General features: G+C 39.2%; 2 protein-coding genes across 2 annotated transcripts; one reads left to right on the top strand and one right to left on the bottom strand.

The window, feature by feature from the left end:
• Positions 1 to 7,379: 7,379 nt before the first annotated feature.
• On the top strand, positions 7,380 to 9,594 carry EJ05DRAFT_542115 (uncharacterized protein). Its single transcript, XM_033749700.1, has 2 exons — positions 7,380 to 7,815; positions 7,871 to 9,594. Exons 1-2 carry the CDS (start codon positions 7,770 to 7,772, stop codon positions 9,481 to 9,483), a joined length of 1,659 nt encoding a protein of 552 aa, XP_033595545.1. The 5' UTR covers positions 7,380 to 7,769; the 3' UTR covers positions 9,484 to 9,594.
• Positions 9,595 to 9,612: 18 nt separating this feature from the next.
• Positions 9,613 to 11,719, bottom strand: EJ05DRAFT_445351 (OPT superfamily oligopeptide transporter; the record flags this gene model as incomplete). The annotated part of the gene is made up of 4 exons (XM_033742173.1): positions 9,613 to 9,791; positions 9,848 to 10,297; positions 10,346 to 11,003; positions 11,048 to 11,719. The coding sequence occupies 4 exons, from the start codon at positions 11,717 to 11,719 to the stop codon at positions 9,613 to 9,615; spliced, it is 1,959 nt and encodes a 652-aa protein (XP_033595544.1).
• Between the last annotated feature and the right edge of the window lie 4,931 nt (positions 11,720 to 16,650).

The raw sequence follows: 16,650 nt of genomic DNA, 5'->3' as shown, positions 1-16,650 counted from the left end.
TAGTTAAGGGCTGCCCTTAACTAATAATCCGGGCTAAGGTTTACCCGCGCTAAGAGGTTTACTAGGGGCGCATTTTATTCGTATTAAGGTCTTTCTTTTAGGCGTTCTTCACACGGTTTCTTATACGGTTACTACACTACTAAGGGTAGTAGTTCTATAGGCCGGGGAGGTATATATGGAAGGCCGCTCCTACAGCCCCACATGTATATGTCCCTGGCTCGATTACATGGCTCATTATATATTTAAGGAGGGCGTTTTCCTTGGTCATTCTGCTCGGCACGCTTCCCCCATCACGAATATTCGACGATTTAACCTTTCCTTACGTTCATGGGCCTCTATGGGTATTAATTATTAGGCTTAGCTATTAATAAATTGATTAAGAGTATTGTATAGACCCGTCCTATTATAAAAGAGAACTAATAAGAAGTCGTGCGTTCAAAGAGAACTCATAATACCTAGGAGAGATACTTGTGAGTTCGTCGCGACTACTATACTAAGAACATAGCCATTTATAAAAAGGGACATACTTGGCGATGGCTCATTACACTATATTTTATATAACTTTAAAACTATCGGGTCTATCTTCTATAGATCCACGATTAACTAGGCGAGGTTAATTAGATATTTACGCCGGGCATTATCGCCCTTCCCGATAGCGCTAATAAACGGCCTACTAGGGACTTCGGTACCGCGTCTTTAGTTACCGGCTTCGGTCTTAGAGATTCGATTACTAGTATTAACGTTAGTATCTCGCTAATCGCCTAATAACTTAAAATCTAACCTTGTCCTTAAGAGTTAGGCCTATAGCTACTCTAGAACCCTATAGCTACTATAATCCTAGGCGCCTTCTTTATAGTTAGGTCTTCTTAATATCCTATTAGCTAGGTTTATACTTCTAGATTAATAGTAGATTATAAAGTGAAAGTTCGTAAGCTACTTAGTCTATTAGACCTATTAACGGTTTAAAACCGTCGTGCTTATAAACCTCTTTAAGTTATAGTAATTAGTTAGTAACTCGACGTTATATATGGTACCTTTAAGATAATATCGCTACTATTTAAATAACTCTACTATTACTAGTAGCTCTTAGTTATAGATAGTATATCTAGTCTTAATATCGACTATTTTGCGTAAGAAGAACGTAACTAGATACCATTAGACCTTTTTAGACTTAGTTAGTCTAGGCTAGGAGAGAATGCCTAAGATTATAAATTCTAACGCGTTAGTTTCGACGCGGATAGGTTTAGTTAGATCGAAGTATACTAGCAATAGGGTAGTTATAAATGCCTCTTTGATTTTCTCGAAGGAGGCCCTTTCGCCTTCTAATAATTCTATAGGCTACGATTTAATATTACGCTATTTCTATCTACCGTAGACCGTAATAGATAAATCTATGGTAGTAGTACGCGCGTTAAGCGGTGCTACTAGCCGGGAGAAATACTTAACGAATTTTTAGTAGTAATTAGCGAATCTAATGAAGACACGTATATCTTAAACTAATTTTAGTTTAGGCTAGTCCACGATAGTAGCGACTCTATCCCTTTCTATAGTTATACCTTAATTAGTAATAACGAAGCTAAGGAAGTTAATATAGTCCTAGTGGAACTCGTATTTAGATAGCTTAATATATAGCTTATGTTTTTCTAGTCTATCTAGGACTACGCGTATGTGCTAGATGTGTTCTTCTTTATTATTAGAGAAGATAAGGATGTTATTAAGGTATACGATGCACGTCGTGTCGAGTAGGCCTACTAGCGCGTTATTAATGTACGCTTAGAAGGTTCCTAGCGCGTTAGTTAGTCTAAAAGGGACTACTATATACTCGAAGTATCTATAACGGGTTCTAAACGCCGTTTTCTACTTATCGCTCTTCTTAATATATAGGCGGTAGTAGACGTCGTATAGATCGAGCTTAGTAAAGATCTTCGCGCGCCCTAGTCTATTAATAGACTCGGAGATAAGAGGTAGTAGGTAACGATTCTTTTGCGTGATGTTATTTAGGCTATAGTAGTCGATATATAGACGGAGACTCCTATCCTTCTTCTTTATAAAGAGGATTAGAGCTCCGGCTAGAGATATACTAGGCCTAATCTATCCTCGCGTAAGGTTCTTTTCGATATATTCTTAGAGGACCTATAGCTCGGGTTCTAATAGAGGGTAGATGGGTCTGTATAGGGGTTATTAACCGTCTTCGAGGTTAATAGTAAGGTTAGTAGATTAGTATTAAGGTAATTCGGACGAGTCGATCGCTAACACGATATATTAGTATATTTTATACTAATATAGTAGGTTTTCGTCCACTTTAATGCTAAGCTCTCTATTTTAAGTAAGTAAGAGGACATAGATAGCGGAGATTACCTTTTCGTAGTTCTTCTAGAATTATTCGTCGTCGACTAGCTATACTAGATTCCATTATAGTAGGTACATGCGCCAGCCAGCTATTTTCTAGATGAAGTCTAGTTTCGGGTTATGTTTTTCGAGCTATAGTATACCGAGGATCATATTAAAGGGACTATCTACTATGATAAAGGTTAAGTAGTAGGGTTTCCACTTCCCCCCGCTATCCTAGATACTATATTTAATAGTATAGGTACCCTACAATTTAATAGGACTATCGATACTATAGAAGGTAGTACCTATTAGTGCTTAAATATCGACGTTAAGCTCTCGTGCTTGTTAAGTCGATATAATATTAGTAGCTAAACCGCTATCGAGTATTACGGTCTAATGTTATCTACGAGGGACCTCGATAGGCCTAGCCTATAGTTCGATATACTAGTTAGCTAGTTATCCCTCTATTTTAGTTACGCCTATAAGTCGCGAGGGTTCCTTATAGATAGTTAGTTTTTTATATCGTATACCGGGTAGTTAGGCGCGATATATTCTAGCTACTAGCACTTATAGTATATAACTAACTTAGTATCTATATTAGTATTTAGTAGTTTCCCTAAGCGGCACTCGGGTACTATATAGCCTATCCTACTATAGGTGTAGTAGGTGACTTTAGGTCGTTTATACGAGTCGTTTCTCGCGTCTCGATATATTAACTAGTGGAAAGATCCGCGGTACGGGCCTTATCTTCTCGAGTTCGTGGAGTAGTAGCGTCTACGAGGTATTCCGCGCGATCTATTACTAAACCGGTCCTCTTTAGACGATTTCGTATCGGATTAGATTAATAGGGATAGTCATGCGCCTATACGACGTTAGTTATTTATTATACGCTAATATCGTTCTATAAGATTCGCGAGTACCTAAAGGTCGGTAGAGATAGATGTTATAAGGTCGATACGTTCCTTTATACTCGGGTTAAGGGACCTTTTAAAGTCGTCGTATTATCGAACTATATAATCTTCCTTAGCTTCTCTCTAAAGAGGTCGGAGGTATTCGAGGAGTTATAACGGGGATTATCTCTCTCGCTATTAAGTCTTAAAGATATGGCTCTAAGTCTATTCGCGTCGCTCGGCTCTATCGCCGAAGTATTAAAGAAGGAATTTGGTAAACGTGTCCTAGTTATACGCATCCTTAGAGTGTTTAATTCGATGTACTATCTAACGTTTAGATGGCGTTAGGTCTAGGTAGTTCTATACGAACCTAATCTTATTACTATCGTTTATAAATAGGTGGAAGAATCGGCTATACTAGTAAGCCTATTCATAAAAGCTCCTTCTAGTTTTACTATTAAAGTAAGATAGTTTCTTAGACTAAGGTAACTAGGATAGTAATAGACTTAGTTAGACTATTTCGGCTTAAGTTAGTCTATATTAGTATAGATTAGTTACTACTAGTACTAAAGCGCGTAGTGCGGCTTCGAGTCTAGCGGTTTATCCTTACACTTCGTCGAGTTCACGAAGTTACTACTCGAGCTAAGTCTAACGCTACCTCTCCGTATATAGCTTAGTATATACGTCGTCGTGAGGCGTGGTTAATATTAGTCGGTTCTAACGAATTAATTCGTTAACATTAATAGGGTCTAGTCTTATAGTAAGGATAGGTCTAGTATAGTATAAACTAGACCGCGATGGAGTATAATAGACTCCTTTCTTATTATCTAGGTAATCTTCTACGGTTATACGGAATACCGTACTAGTTATTAGTACGATAGCCTATAGGGTATACTTATTAGTAGAGGTAGTCATAGGGAGACTATTCTCTTCGTTTAGATTTGGAGAGAGTCTCTCGTATAAGATAGTGCCACGGGTATTATAGCGTGTAGTAGGAGCTATCTCTATAAGCTACCGTCGTACTATATAGAGAGGAATTAAAATGTAAAGAGTAAAGACGTGGGATAGTAGTCTAATAGTTTATAGAGAGACATAGGAATGTATTTATAGAGTAATCTTACTCTTATACGAGGTTGATTCCTAACGAGTAGGAATCGGTTTGTGCGGTCTACTTATATAGTAACCTCGCTTAACTTAGCTAACTTAACCTAGCTCTGGCCACTACGTGGCTATATGGATTAGAATGGTTTATATAGGTCCATTGTAGTTTCCGTCCTAACACTAATTAACGGGAGTAGTACTTCGCGATACTAAAATATATAAATATTCTCTTATAGTATCGGAATATTATTCTAAAGGTTCTATAAGTACTATAATAGTTAAGTAGGCGTCTAATTTGGTCGTTACACGACGCTTTTTAACTTAGATAAGGCCTTCCTTTTACGTTCTTCTATAGTACCGAGTATATTTAGTATAAATTTAGTTAGATTATCCTAGGTTATTATAAATAGTAGTTTAACTTCCTTCTATCTATCCTATTAGTCGCGGGATTATAAAGCTAAGTAGCGTTCTCCGAAGGAAATACATTATCCTTTAGTAGAGAAGAGTATAGAGTTATCGAGGAAGTACTTTTCATAGTCTCTCTTCTAGTCTTTCTACTCCTTTTAGTTCTTCCCTATAAAGCTAGTTAGATCTTTAGGTTTCGGCACGCCTAGTAAGCTAATACTATAGATTAGTAGCGTAGTTATAGGGATCGTAGTAGATTATTACGGTTCTTAAGTAGGCTACGTTATCTCTACTAAAACCGGTATAGGTTATCGCGGATTTACGTTTACTCGGTATAGTTCTTTAAGGTCCTTCTTAAGTTCCTACTATTTCGTAAGAAGTACTATACGTTTAGCCTATTCCTTTAGAACCTATATCTCTTAGGTCTAGTTGGTAATATACTATTATAGTTCCGCGATTATTTACTAAGATTCCTCGCGTAGCTTAGTAGGGTATTATCTAGCTTCGCCGTATTAGAGGTTACTTAGAGTATCTACTATCTCCTCGTTAGAGAGTTCCGTAATTCGGTTAGATATTATCTCCTCTCTATTAGGAACGGCTAGAAGTATCGCTAATTAATAAGGATCTCTACTACTTAATATAGTATAACTTAGACCTATAGTAGATCGTGCCGATCTTCGTAGTTCTAGTTATACTATACTAACTATAGTACTATTTTAGGGAGTAATTCGAATATAAGAATAGGGTTAATAGATAGTAGTATAGCTAGATAGAATAATAGGGTGTATTCCTATATAGAACGAATTACTACCAAGCCCCCTCGGTAGTAATCGAGAAGTATATACATAGAGATATACTAATCTAACTAGCACGTGACCGCTTACCGCCTATTATACTATCTCTTACTATATCGGCTCGGATGCGTGCGGATCCGGTCTAGCCTTTGGCTAATTCCTAACATATAGCGTCTTACTACGATTAAATAATATAGAAGGGAATACTAAAGTATATTATTCGAGACTTAAATATTATATTTCTTCTTCTATACGTTATAACTCTAGTTTTAATAGAGATTCTATAATAGGGATAAGAGGAGATTAACTATAGTCTTATTAATCTTCTAGAGTCTTCCTAATCTCTTTAACTATTTTCTAAGCTAGTAAGTAGATAGTAAACTATATAATTCGCGTTAAGAGAGCTAATTATAGACTATTAAATATAGGTACTCATATATACGTAAGAAGGCTCTAAGGGTGTTTTTTAAGAGTATACGCTTATCCTAGAGGGTGTACGCTTATTCTAGAGGGTATAAAAGCGTACCTTTTAAGGAGTATTAGCCTTATAATAATAAGGCTATCTTTCCTCTATAGTACTTAGCTATAGATAAGATTAAGAAATAGTATTATAGTTAAAAATAGAGGGAATATTAAGTATATTTTAATAGATAGTCTATATAGTACTAGCGCGCGGAGATACATTGGTAATTAGTAAGTTTTAGTACCCTCTATTATTATAATATTACTAAGGCCATATTCTATAGAGGCCCGGTATAACCCATGTCGGGTAGCTACGTAGTTATAGCCTATAGGCGCTACCCGCCCAATCCGTTTATCTATATTTATATAAGAAAGGTTAGTATAATATCTAAGTATATAAGTACATATATAAACTATATTATATAATAATGTTTTTATCTATAACTACTATACTATACCTCTATAATATCTAAAACTAGAATATATAATATAGAAAAGCTAGTATAACTAATATAGAATACTATAGATATTTAATATATATTTTATATTCTTCTAAAGTACCTTTAGATATAAGTATTAAGTTAGCTAGATCTAAGAATCTCTCTATATAATATACTCTAATTTTTATTTATTTTCTATATTTCTAGAGATAGTAGTATAGATAATATAAAGTAATAAAAAGAATATAGATATATTCTTAAGTAGAGTTATATAGAACTAATATCTAGTAGTACTTATAGCTATAGAGGTATAGTATAGTAGTAATAGATAAAATTTTTATCTATACTATACTTTCTATATATATTAACTACTAAGCTTTTTTCTATAACTATAGATAAATAAATCTATTATTTTCCTAGAATCTAAGTTACTAGTATTAGTATATATATTCTCTTCTCTATCTTTATATCTAGAGCTCTTTCTACTTTTATATCTATTCTAAGTATTTAAGAGCTTTAAAAAGTATATATAATAATTAACTAGATATATCTCTATCTCTCTATAGTTTTTCTCTTATTATAAAGTTCTTTTAAAGAGATAGAGAAGAATCTTAAAAAATATCTAGAAGAGAACTATATAAAAACTATATTAGGTTCTAGAAAAACTACCTTTATTCTCTTCTCTAAGAAACTAGATCCTTTTATTATAGAGTAAATTAGAGAGTATAGAGCTTAAAAATTATATAGAATTAATCGCTCTACTCTACTATATAAGTCTATATAGATATTATTATATATAGACTCTTATATAGAGGTAAAGAGGTAAAATAACCATCTAGTTAGGGTATATGAATATAGGCGTGAAATTAAAAAATGCTAAGCGACTCAGGTTCTAGGAAAACGACGTGAGTACGAGGACATTATCGTTTTTGCGTTACGTTCCATGAAATCACCTCATCGTGTGTGGTAGCTACCGCGCGAGGTCGGCATCCATGTCCGCTGTATCCTGCATGGGCGGCGACAATCCTACTCCTTCAGCTTTGGGGGCCTCGATAAATAAGTCCTGCGATCGCACGTAGCTACGCCTCACGGAATTGAGCGCTCGAGCTTATTCCTTGGGAGGATACTGTGCATGGGCCAACTGCAGCTCTGCATTCATGAGTAGTCGTCCTTGAGATCCAGCTACCGCGTTGAAGGCCAGTCTGAGTACTTAGTAGCCCTGTTGCCTTCTTTCCCTCTTTATACATGGAGATGTGTGAAGCTTTTGTTTAAAGCTACCAAAATCAAAGCTTACAGTGCATTCTTCAACTCTTCTAGCGATAGATTACTCGGCGTAGGATGAACAAATGGCTAACAAAGCTTATGACATAGACGCGGTGTCGATCCGCACCTGTAAGTGTACAGTAGCTGCTTCTTAATCTCTTAGGCTGATAATCGACGAATTCAGCCAACCACGGGTCATTTCAGAACGAACTAGATCAGTTATCACAACGATGCAGCCAGAGCCATGCGTATCCAAGGCCTGATCTTGAAGGTTTGAGCAGTCATCTTCGTAGCACCAACTTTGGACGACATGGAAGCGACGCTTATGTTCCTGGAGATGTAGAGGCAGACATTAGAGACAGTATTGCCGTTGTACATGACTTGGTCACCGGCAATCAAACTTGTTTCGACCCCACAACAAAAGGGCTAAACGAGTTCACAGCCCTTGAACAAGATGGAACATCCCTAGTTTTCATCCGTGGACACGCCTCGTCGCAATGGCTTCGCATAATCGCTGAGAAATATAAGATTCTGCCAGAACTTTTTCGCCGACACTTGCAAGGCAGAGCGTTCAACTTAGAGCCGCGAAATTTATATTCCTTCCCTTCATTACCTTCAACTTCTTCACGAATCATCCAATTAACCATCTCGACGATATGCTCCCGAGGCATAAACCCCTACTCTGCGGAGCCCGAAGATCTGGAAGCTGCCCGAGAAATTGAGGCAGAAGGACTTACCAGATACTTTCAAAAGCTTCGGAGTGAGGCGAAAGTCGCTGATTCAATTATCCGGAACTGCTACCTGGTGAGCGAGCAAGAATATGTGCTGGAACAGACCATATCGATCGAGATCAACCAATCTCATACGTCGTGGCGAGCAGTTGTATGGCTAGACAGTGGCAGAGATCTATCCAAGTGCACCAACGGGCCTTGGTGTCCGCGCCCTGGCTCGCGACCGTGGGAGACATATTTCTATCCTGTCATTGTGCATCAAGATGTTGAACATGCCACGAATGTTCGACACGAAAACTTCTCGGCTCCATCCATGACCACCCTTCCTCGGACGAACACTTTTCGGAAGCCTATAGCAAAACCGAATGAACCGAATGACGAATGGAGAGCTGCGCAGAATATTTGCATGATTCCAATACAATATGGATATGGGTTGGACCTTGAGGTGGCTCGCAAGGACGCACTGTATGCACTGAGCGAGCTGTTTCAGTTCGCCGCAGCATCAGAGTCCCAGTGCTTGAACCTACTGCAGAGCCGCATAGAGCATGAACTTTCCTTCATCGGCCAAGAGGGACTAGGAAGATATAATGCCAGTTCTCTACTCAATCTGAGGTACATCAAGACTGTTCTTACGTCACACATACAACGGTTAGCCCAAATATTACGGACACTGGAGAATCGCAAAAACATGAATTGGCCTTGTTCTCATTCTCCAGTCGCCGAAAAGTCTGGAACTAGGCTGTTCATTGACCTGAATTATCTTCTGTCATGCGCACAAAACCTCAGCCTAGAGTGTGAACGTGGTATTGGAACCCTGGCCGATAGCTCTATCTTGGAAGAATCACGACGGACGCTCACTCAAGCAGAACGTGTTCGGAAGCTGACTGTGCTGGCCACGATTTTCATCCCCTTGACATTCACATGTTCAATCTTCGGTATGAACTTTGTGGAGCTTGGTACCGGAGATCTTCACATATGGATTTATTTTGCAACGACTGTTCCTGTTATCGGCATGTCCATATTCATGTATAATTTTGACAACATCAAAAGACTTTTACGTTTCTAGATAGATAATTAGATATAGATCTAAGTCCTGGGTGCGACCTGTGGAGCGGAAGCATGTACATACAAAAAGCATGTATAGCAGCTGCACTTCGCAAGAGAATGATGTTAATTCTGATGATGAGACAGAATATCAGACGCCGACAGCAGTGAGACAAAGGTCTGCAATGCTGCCAATTGTCTCACCCAAGATCATCCCTGCACCACTAGCGATAGTGATATTGCCGCTCCTAGCATTCCAACGTGAATATGCCCAGCATGCTATGCCTCCTACGAGGCGAGAAAGTGTAAAAGAGGGGACATTTGCCATTCCTAATAACTGTAAGTGTCCATAGTGCGGATGAATGTAGCAGAAACAAGGCACTTACCTATTGCAAAGGCTGTACCGCTGGGCAGCACGTTATTCCACCACCTGTCCGAAAACCGTAGCTTCAGAAATGCACTAATGGCAAACCAACCGCCGAAGGCCAAAGCAAACATTGGAACACCTTCTGGAAGACCCTTTCCAAGAATGAGTCTTGCCGTACTGACACTGATATAGGAGCCTGGTATCTGAAACACTGGACCTGGAACCTCATATGACGAAGTGTACAGTCTGTAAGAGACTGTTGCGACGAACGTGCCAAAAATTGAGCCAGCTATGTGTCCATAGATCTGAGCATCAGGATTAGCGTCAAGGAAACTGCCGAGTTTGAAGTCGAATGCGATGTCACCAGATTGGCTTGCACACGCTGATGCAATTCCAGCGGTCACAAGATTGATGACAAGCGCGTTCGGATTCGCTCTTGATACCAGAGTCGCGAAGACTAGCTGGGATACTGCACTAAATTCAGCATTACATAGGACGGACAGCATTAGGGCCTTACCTAAACCGTTTTGGGGATTCCAGTCACACTCGGCGAGTGCACGTATACCTGCTACAGCCATAGGAAGTGCAAGGGCGATCCCCAACACCACGAGATGTGGCCCAATGATCGACCCGAAGACTAGACGCACTCCGATAACACAAATAATTATCGACAAGACAAACATGGCCACAAGTAGGAGTCGTGTTTGCCTCTTGAAACCGTAGAGCAATGTTGCTGGTAGGTGTTCTCTTTGCCGTCTCCTGGGTGCGTCCCTGGATGAATTGTGGAGGAGTGGAGTCTGGCTGTCATCCGGTCGGTCTTCGACAGGAGAGTCAAGTATATGTTTCCGTAACGATTCTAGAACGAACCACAGAAGGTTTACAGCAGCATCGGCCACAAGTGCGGATGTGCTGATCCAAATGATCCAAGATCTGCTCCCAGTCTCCCAGTCATCCACTGGTCCATGTACCCAGCCTTTACTCATGATCAGAGGAGATAGTATAGCCCAACCAACAATAGTACCACATAGCATGTGTAGAGGAATCACAGGTCCAGTGATGATGCCTCCGCCAATAAATCCTGCAGAGAGATCAAAGTCCCACAGCCAGTTTTGTGCTGCCCTCATGCCAAAAATGGGTATCGTACGCAACGAGGGGAGAAAGTGCGTGGCCGTTGTCTACATTTTTTAGTCTGGATCTATATTCCAAGGGCTGTACATACTAGGAGGAATGACCCTCCTCCAAAGCGTAGAAGTACAGAAACCACCTTCTGCCACTGACGATTTGGAGCTCCGGATACATTGCGATACTGATCTTGCCCTGTTGGATTGGCAATGACCTCATTGTCTCCGTGCTTGGTAGTCTCGTGCATGACAGTGAGCATTTGGGCGGTCGCCTTGGCTCCCGGCCATGGCGAACGATCTCTTTGGATGAGACCATTATGCAGAATTGCGGCAAAGAATATGCCGAAGAAGGCGAGACTGAAAGCCCATATCAATAGCTGACCAAATGAGAAATGATAAGGACCACCATCCTGAGGACCAATGACAAATTCTAGAGCGGGTATGATACCACCAAAGTGAGCAGCAACGGGCATGCATCCCGTTGCAGTGGCCGCACTTATTATCAAAACGTTCTCTCCTGGGCTTAGAGGTACGATAGAGAGCCTCTCCGATCCTTTAAAGAGAAGGTAGCCTAGAAGACCTGATATCATGGGCATCTGAAAATAAATCCCAGCTTGCAGCCCATAATATGTGTTGGATATGTTGACAAGAACTCCGACGAACAGACCTGCTACGAGGGCCCGAATCGAGAACTGAGTTCCTGAGCGTCTAAGTGTATGCAAAGAAGGTATAGGGCTAGGCAGTGATCGATATTCAACGCCTGCCTCCATCTTGAGCGTCCGTAGGCTTGGGCTTACGCCTTACTGTTTTGGCGCTCTGATTCTCCGACGACGATGAGAATGAAGGAAATGCAATACCTAATCGCTGTAACATGTATATGAGATCCAAGTAAAGAAGCGGTCTTTTAAGTAATGATAAGTCGACTAAAGGCAAGTTAGAATAATAATGTACCATGGTAGGATAGCATAGTTCAGCCGTAAGGTTACAACTCCGAAGTGCGTAGAACGGGTACAAACGGGTTTGACTTAGCGAAAATTAAAGAAAATAAAAAATTTCACGCACGGACTAGCGTTATATTACGTAATGCCTTTATCTATATAATTATTATAGTATTAAACCTTACCTCTTAATATAATATATATCTATTAAATTATACTATACTAGAGAAACTCTCTATTCTATAACTTAAATATACTTTAGTATATTCTTCTTTTATCTATATATATATAGAGAACTTCTCACACCCCAACGGACTAAACTAGTCAATTTAGGGTAAAACAGCGATTTACATATATTAAACGATAGAGTATACCGAGTATAATAACCTCCGACATACGTGCGTACGTATAGCGTATAATACACGACGATACCGATATATAGAGATACTATATATATACACTCGAAGACTCTTCAATAACACGAGTATAGACTATATCTAATAAACGCTAATATGCCGACCCCCTTTTATTAGTTAAGGGCTACCCTTAACTAATAACTATGGCGGCCTTAGGTATTGTAATACCCCGGTATACGCCGGATATACCCCTACTAGTATAGTAGAAACGGCTATATAGCGATATTAATATAGATAGCTAGACACCTATCTAAAATATAGGAACTAACTAAGGGTGTAAAGCGCTATAGATAACCTAGACTAAGGGGACCCCGAGAGGGGAGACCCTCCTAGATAAAATTAAATACTAGGTAATACGTATAGAGAGAGACGCCGAGAAGGGAAAGAAGACCCTTCTTTATATATTCCGGGACCTTATCTAGAATCTAAGAGAAATTACGGAGGAAGAAAGGAAGTCGCCACGAGAGGAACCTAGTAGTAGGCTTAACTAAATAGAAGCTAGCCTACGGAGAATCTAGGAAGAGCTATCCTAAGGTAAGCGCCCTAACACGTGGGCTTAGATTATAGTAACACCCGGAGCTACCGTACTAAGGACTACTAGGACTATAGATAGAGTATATAGTATACGTATTATAATCTAGGATAAGGATATACTAGCGTAGGTCTAATAGATATCCCTAAAGGAAATTATAAATAAGATTAATAAATAGAAAGGAATATAGTCGAGCGTCGTAGCTACTAAAGTTACGCTAGGTAGGGTAGTACTTACTACTATAATGAATACTACGTAGTAAAACATCTCGCGAGATCCGAACGTAATAGATAGTATCTTCTCTAGCGCGTCTATTAGGGTAGCTATATACCTAATTATAGTATACGTAGTACCCGTATAGGGATAGGCTATTAGAGCGGAGAATATTACGCGTATAGAATAATCTAACACGCGAAAATACCTAGGGATTAAGATTATAAAAGCGTGGTAGAAGAACCCATAGGCGATTAAGACGACGGCGAAAAAACACTCTACTATAATTATAGAGCTCCGAGACCCCGCCCTCGTATAATATATTATATAGAAGGGATTCCTAGTAGAAGGAGAGCTCCTTATAGCCGAGCCATAGAATAGGATATAGGTAATAATATAGTACTTTAACTATTAAGGGTATGGACACACTATATAAAGGTACTTATAGAAGACTAAGTACGGATAGTACCGTAGGGACCACGCTATCTAGGAGTGCCCTTATAAACCGCGAGGAGACGGACTAAGAAACAGGGATATAGTATAGTATTTAAACTACGACGGGAAATATCTATTATAGTCGTTAACATATATAAAACGTAAATAGGTTATAGAATACATTCGCACGATAAAAGCGAGAGGCGCGAGATAGTTATAGAATATAATATCTACTACGGGCCCTTCCTCTATAATACCCCTAACCTCCCCTCTAGAAGGTAGTTAGGCGGGATAGTAGACTATCCCGAAGACGATAGGACGACTAAAAGGTATAGTTAAAGCCGCTACCGCGCGAGGATAGTCGCGCCTCTAAGGAATAAGTATATAGGTATATACACTCCCTAGTATCTAATAAGGGACTAGAATATACTCCGAATTATATAGATAAACGTATAATATAAAAGAGAGAACTAGGCGACGCTCCTCGAAGAGACTAGGGCTATAATACTCGCCATCTAGAAACCCTATAAATACTACTAGACGAGTAAACTAACTATATACCCCGGATACTATACTATATACCCTCTAGGACTAGAAGGACGAGTCCTCTTCTATATTTATAGGTTAATACTACTCTTATTATGGTTGTATACTAAGCGAGATAACCTTAGGATAATACTACACCTATAAACAGATATAGGCCCCCTATATATATATAACATATATAACTAATAATATATACTTATACTAGACGAGATACTTAAGGGTACCACGGAACTAGGGTAACATATCCTCCTAGGAGACTTTAACCTCTACTACTAATAGTAGGGAGACCTAGCCGTAGTTAGGGAAGAACTTAGAGTAAGGGAACTACGCACCCGCTACCATAACTTCCTATACCTACTTACACCTATAGAATAAGTTATATAGAAAAAACATAAATAGGACGAAGACGGGTCTACGCTTAACCTTACCTTCGCTATAGAGTATATTAGTTACTAGATCTAATACTACCGCCTAGGCTAGGTATAGACGGATTCCGACTATAAATATATAGAAACTATAATAAACGTATATACCCCGAATAAATAACGGGGACGATAGATATAGAAGGATACTAACTAGGAAAAGTACCTAAAGAACCTAGAATCGGCGATCCTAGATCCCTCTATAGTCGATATATCTAACGACCTAGCCATAGACCAGGCCGTATAGATACTCCTATAAATATACTAGAAGGCGAGAAATAAACACGTACTATACTAAATATACCGGCCCCCGGAAGTAAAGGGGATTCCTCGAGTACGGGAAAGTAGATAAGACGCCCGAAGGCTATACATACGCGTATACTATATAAGAATACCCGAGTCGTAGGAAGAATAGAAGGAAGCGATATAATAACGCGATAAAGTCCTCCGTAACGAAAGGCGTAAATAGTAGTATATAATTACTAGTTAATAGACACGATACGTAATAGGGCTATGGCGTATAGCGAAATGGGCCAAGGGCGTAGACACTCCGATACCCCCGCCACTTATACCTTCCCTAATATATTAGGGGAGAATATACTCCATAAGCCTTAAGAAAACTAAGGCCCTACGAGAGGCCATGTTCCCTCTCCCGGAACTAGTAGACCTATTAGACGTTCACGGCGCCGAATATCTATACACGGTAGATATCCCTAAAGAAGTTACGGAGGAGAATATACTTAATATTATTAAGATACTCCTAAATAATAAAGTATCTAGACTAGATAGAATTCTAAATCGATGCCTAAAAAGTACTATAAAAGCGACCCTACCGCTTATTACTTATATATTCTAAGTATACGTCACGTAGGGGTACTACCCCTAGAGCTTCCGAGTCGCCTATACTATTATACTCCCGAAACTAGAAAAGAGCCCTAACTCCCTAAAGGGATAGAGACTAATCGCCCTTCTCTTCTACCTAGATAAGATACTAGAGACCATGATAGCGAAGAAGATAAGTACCGCGGTATAGAAATATAATCTCCTCCCTCCGAACTAGAAGGTAAAGATAGATAGCTCCCTAATAATAGCTATCTAATATATTATTAAAGTCGTCTAGGCCGTATAGAAATAGGGACGGGTAGTATCGCTCCTCTCTCTTAATATAGCCGGAGCGTTTAATAAGGTAAACTATATAAGACTTATTCATAACCTCCGGATAAGATGAATACTAGAATAGATTATACGCTTTATATAGTTATTCCTTATAGGAAGAATAACTTAGATATATATCCCTAGATACTAGAGCGAATATAAAGAGACGGTATATAGCATCCTATAAGGGAGTACTATCTCTCCGATCCTATTCCTCTTCGTTATAGTAGACCTTCTTTAAGAAATAAAGTATATAGAGGTAGTCGGATACGCTAATAATATATACCTCCTAGCCATCGATAATAATACCAACCGAATATATAGACGACTAGAATAAGACTACGAGAGGTGCCTCTAGTAGGTAAAACGCCACGGAGTAAAGTTCGCCCTAGAGAAATACTAACTTATGTACTTTATTAATCGTTAAGGGAAATAGGTAACTAGGGAAGGCGAATAACGCCCCCGAATCGACGCATTTAATAAACTACTAGTATAAAGCATGCGCGCGCTCGGAGTTATACTAGATAGCAAGCTTAAATAGGGACTATAAGTAGTATACGCCGTCTCTAGGGCCCTCCGGGTAGAAGCCGCTATACAACGGATTATAGCCTCTATATAGAGAACCACCCGGGATAAGGCACGCTAGCTATATATATCTATAGTACGGCCCGCCTTTACGTACGGACACGAGTACTAGTATACAGCCCTTATATAGACTAGGCGAATAAAGCTTAAATCTATATAGAACCGTATACTCCGTCTTATATTAGGCGTATATAAAGCTACTAATACGGTACTACTACGACGCGAGATAGACGTTATAAGTATATATAACTTCTACTAGATATAGAGGGTAGTATACTTTACTATATAATAAGTATAGGAACGCATAGGAAACGTAGAATATACTTTCGCCGCGCTACGTATACGAATTAGTATATATTACCGCGTACTTCTATATATAGGCCGGAATTAAATACGGTATAGGTACTTAATAGAAGCCGACTCTAGCTAAGTAGTATAAGAAGTCCGAGATAACCCGGA

Source organism: Pseudovirgaria hyperparasitica (genome assembly GCF_010093815.1).
Source record: "Pseudovirgaria hyperparasitica strain CBS 121739 unplaced genomic scaffold EJ05scaffold_22, whole genome shotgun sequence".
Classification (NCBI taxonomy): domain Eukaryota; kingdom Fungi; phylum Ascomycota; class Dothideomycetes; order Acrospermales; family Acrospermaceae; genus Pseudovirgaria; species Pseudovirgaria hyperparasitica.
The sequence above is the reverse complement of the archived record's forward strand: the minus strand, read 5'-3'. Positions and strand labels throughout refer to the sequence as shown.

Bases quoted from the DNA above. Each gene is read 5' to 3' on its own strand.
- EJ05DRAFT_542115 (XM_033749700.1), top strand. From the start codon at position 7,770: ATGGCTAACAAAGCTTATGACATAGACGCGGTGTCGATCCGCACCT. The intron at 7,816-7,870 runs GTAAGTGTACAG...CGACGAATTCAG, and splicing joins CGCGGTGTCGATCCGCACCT to CCAACCACGGGTCATTTCAG.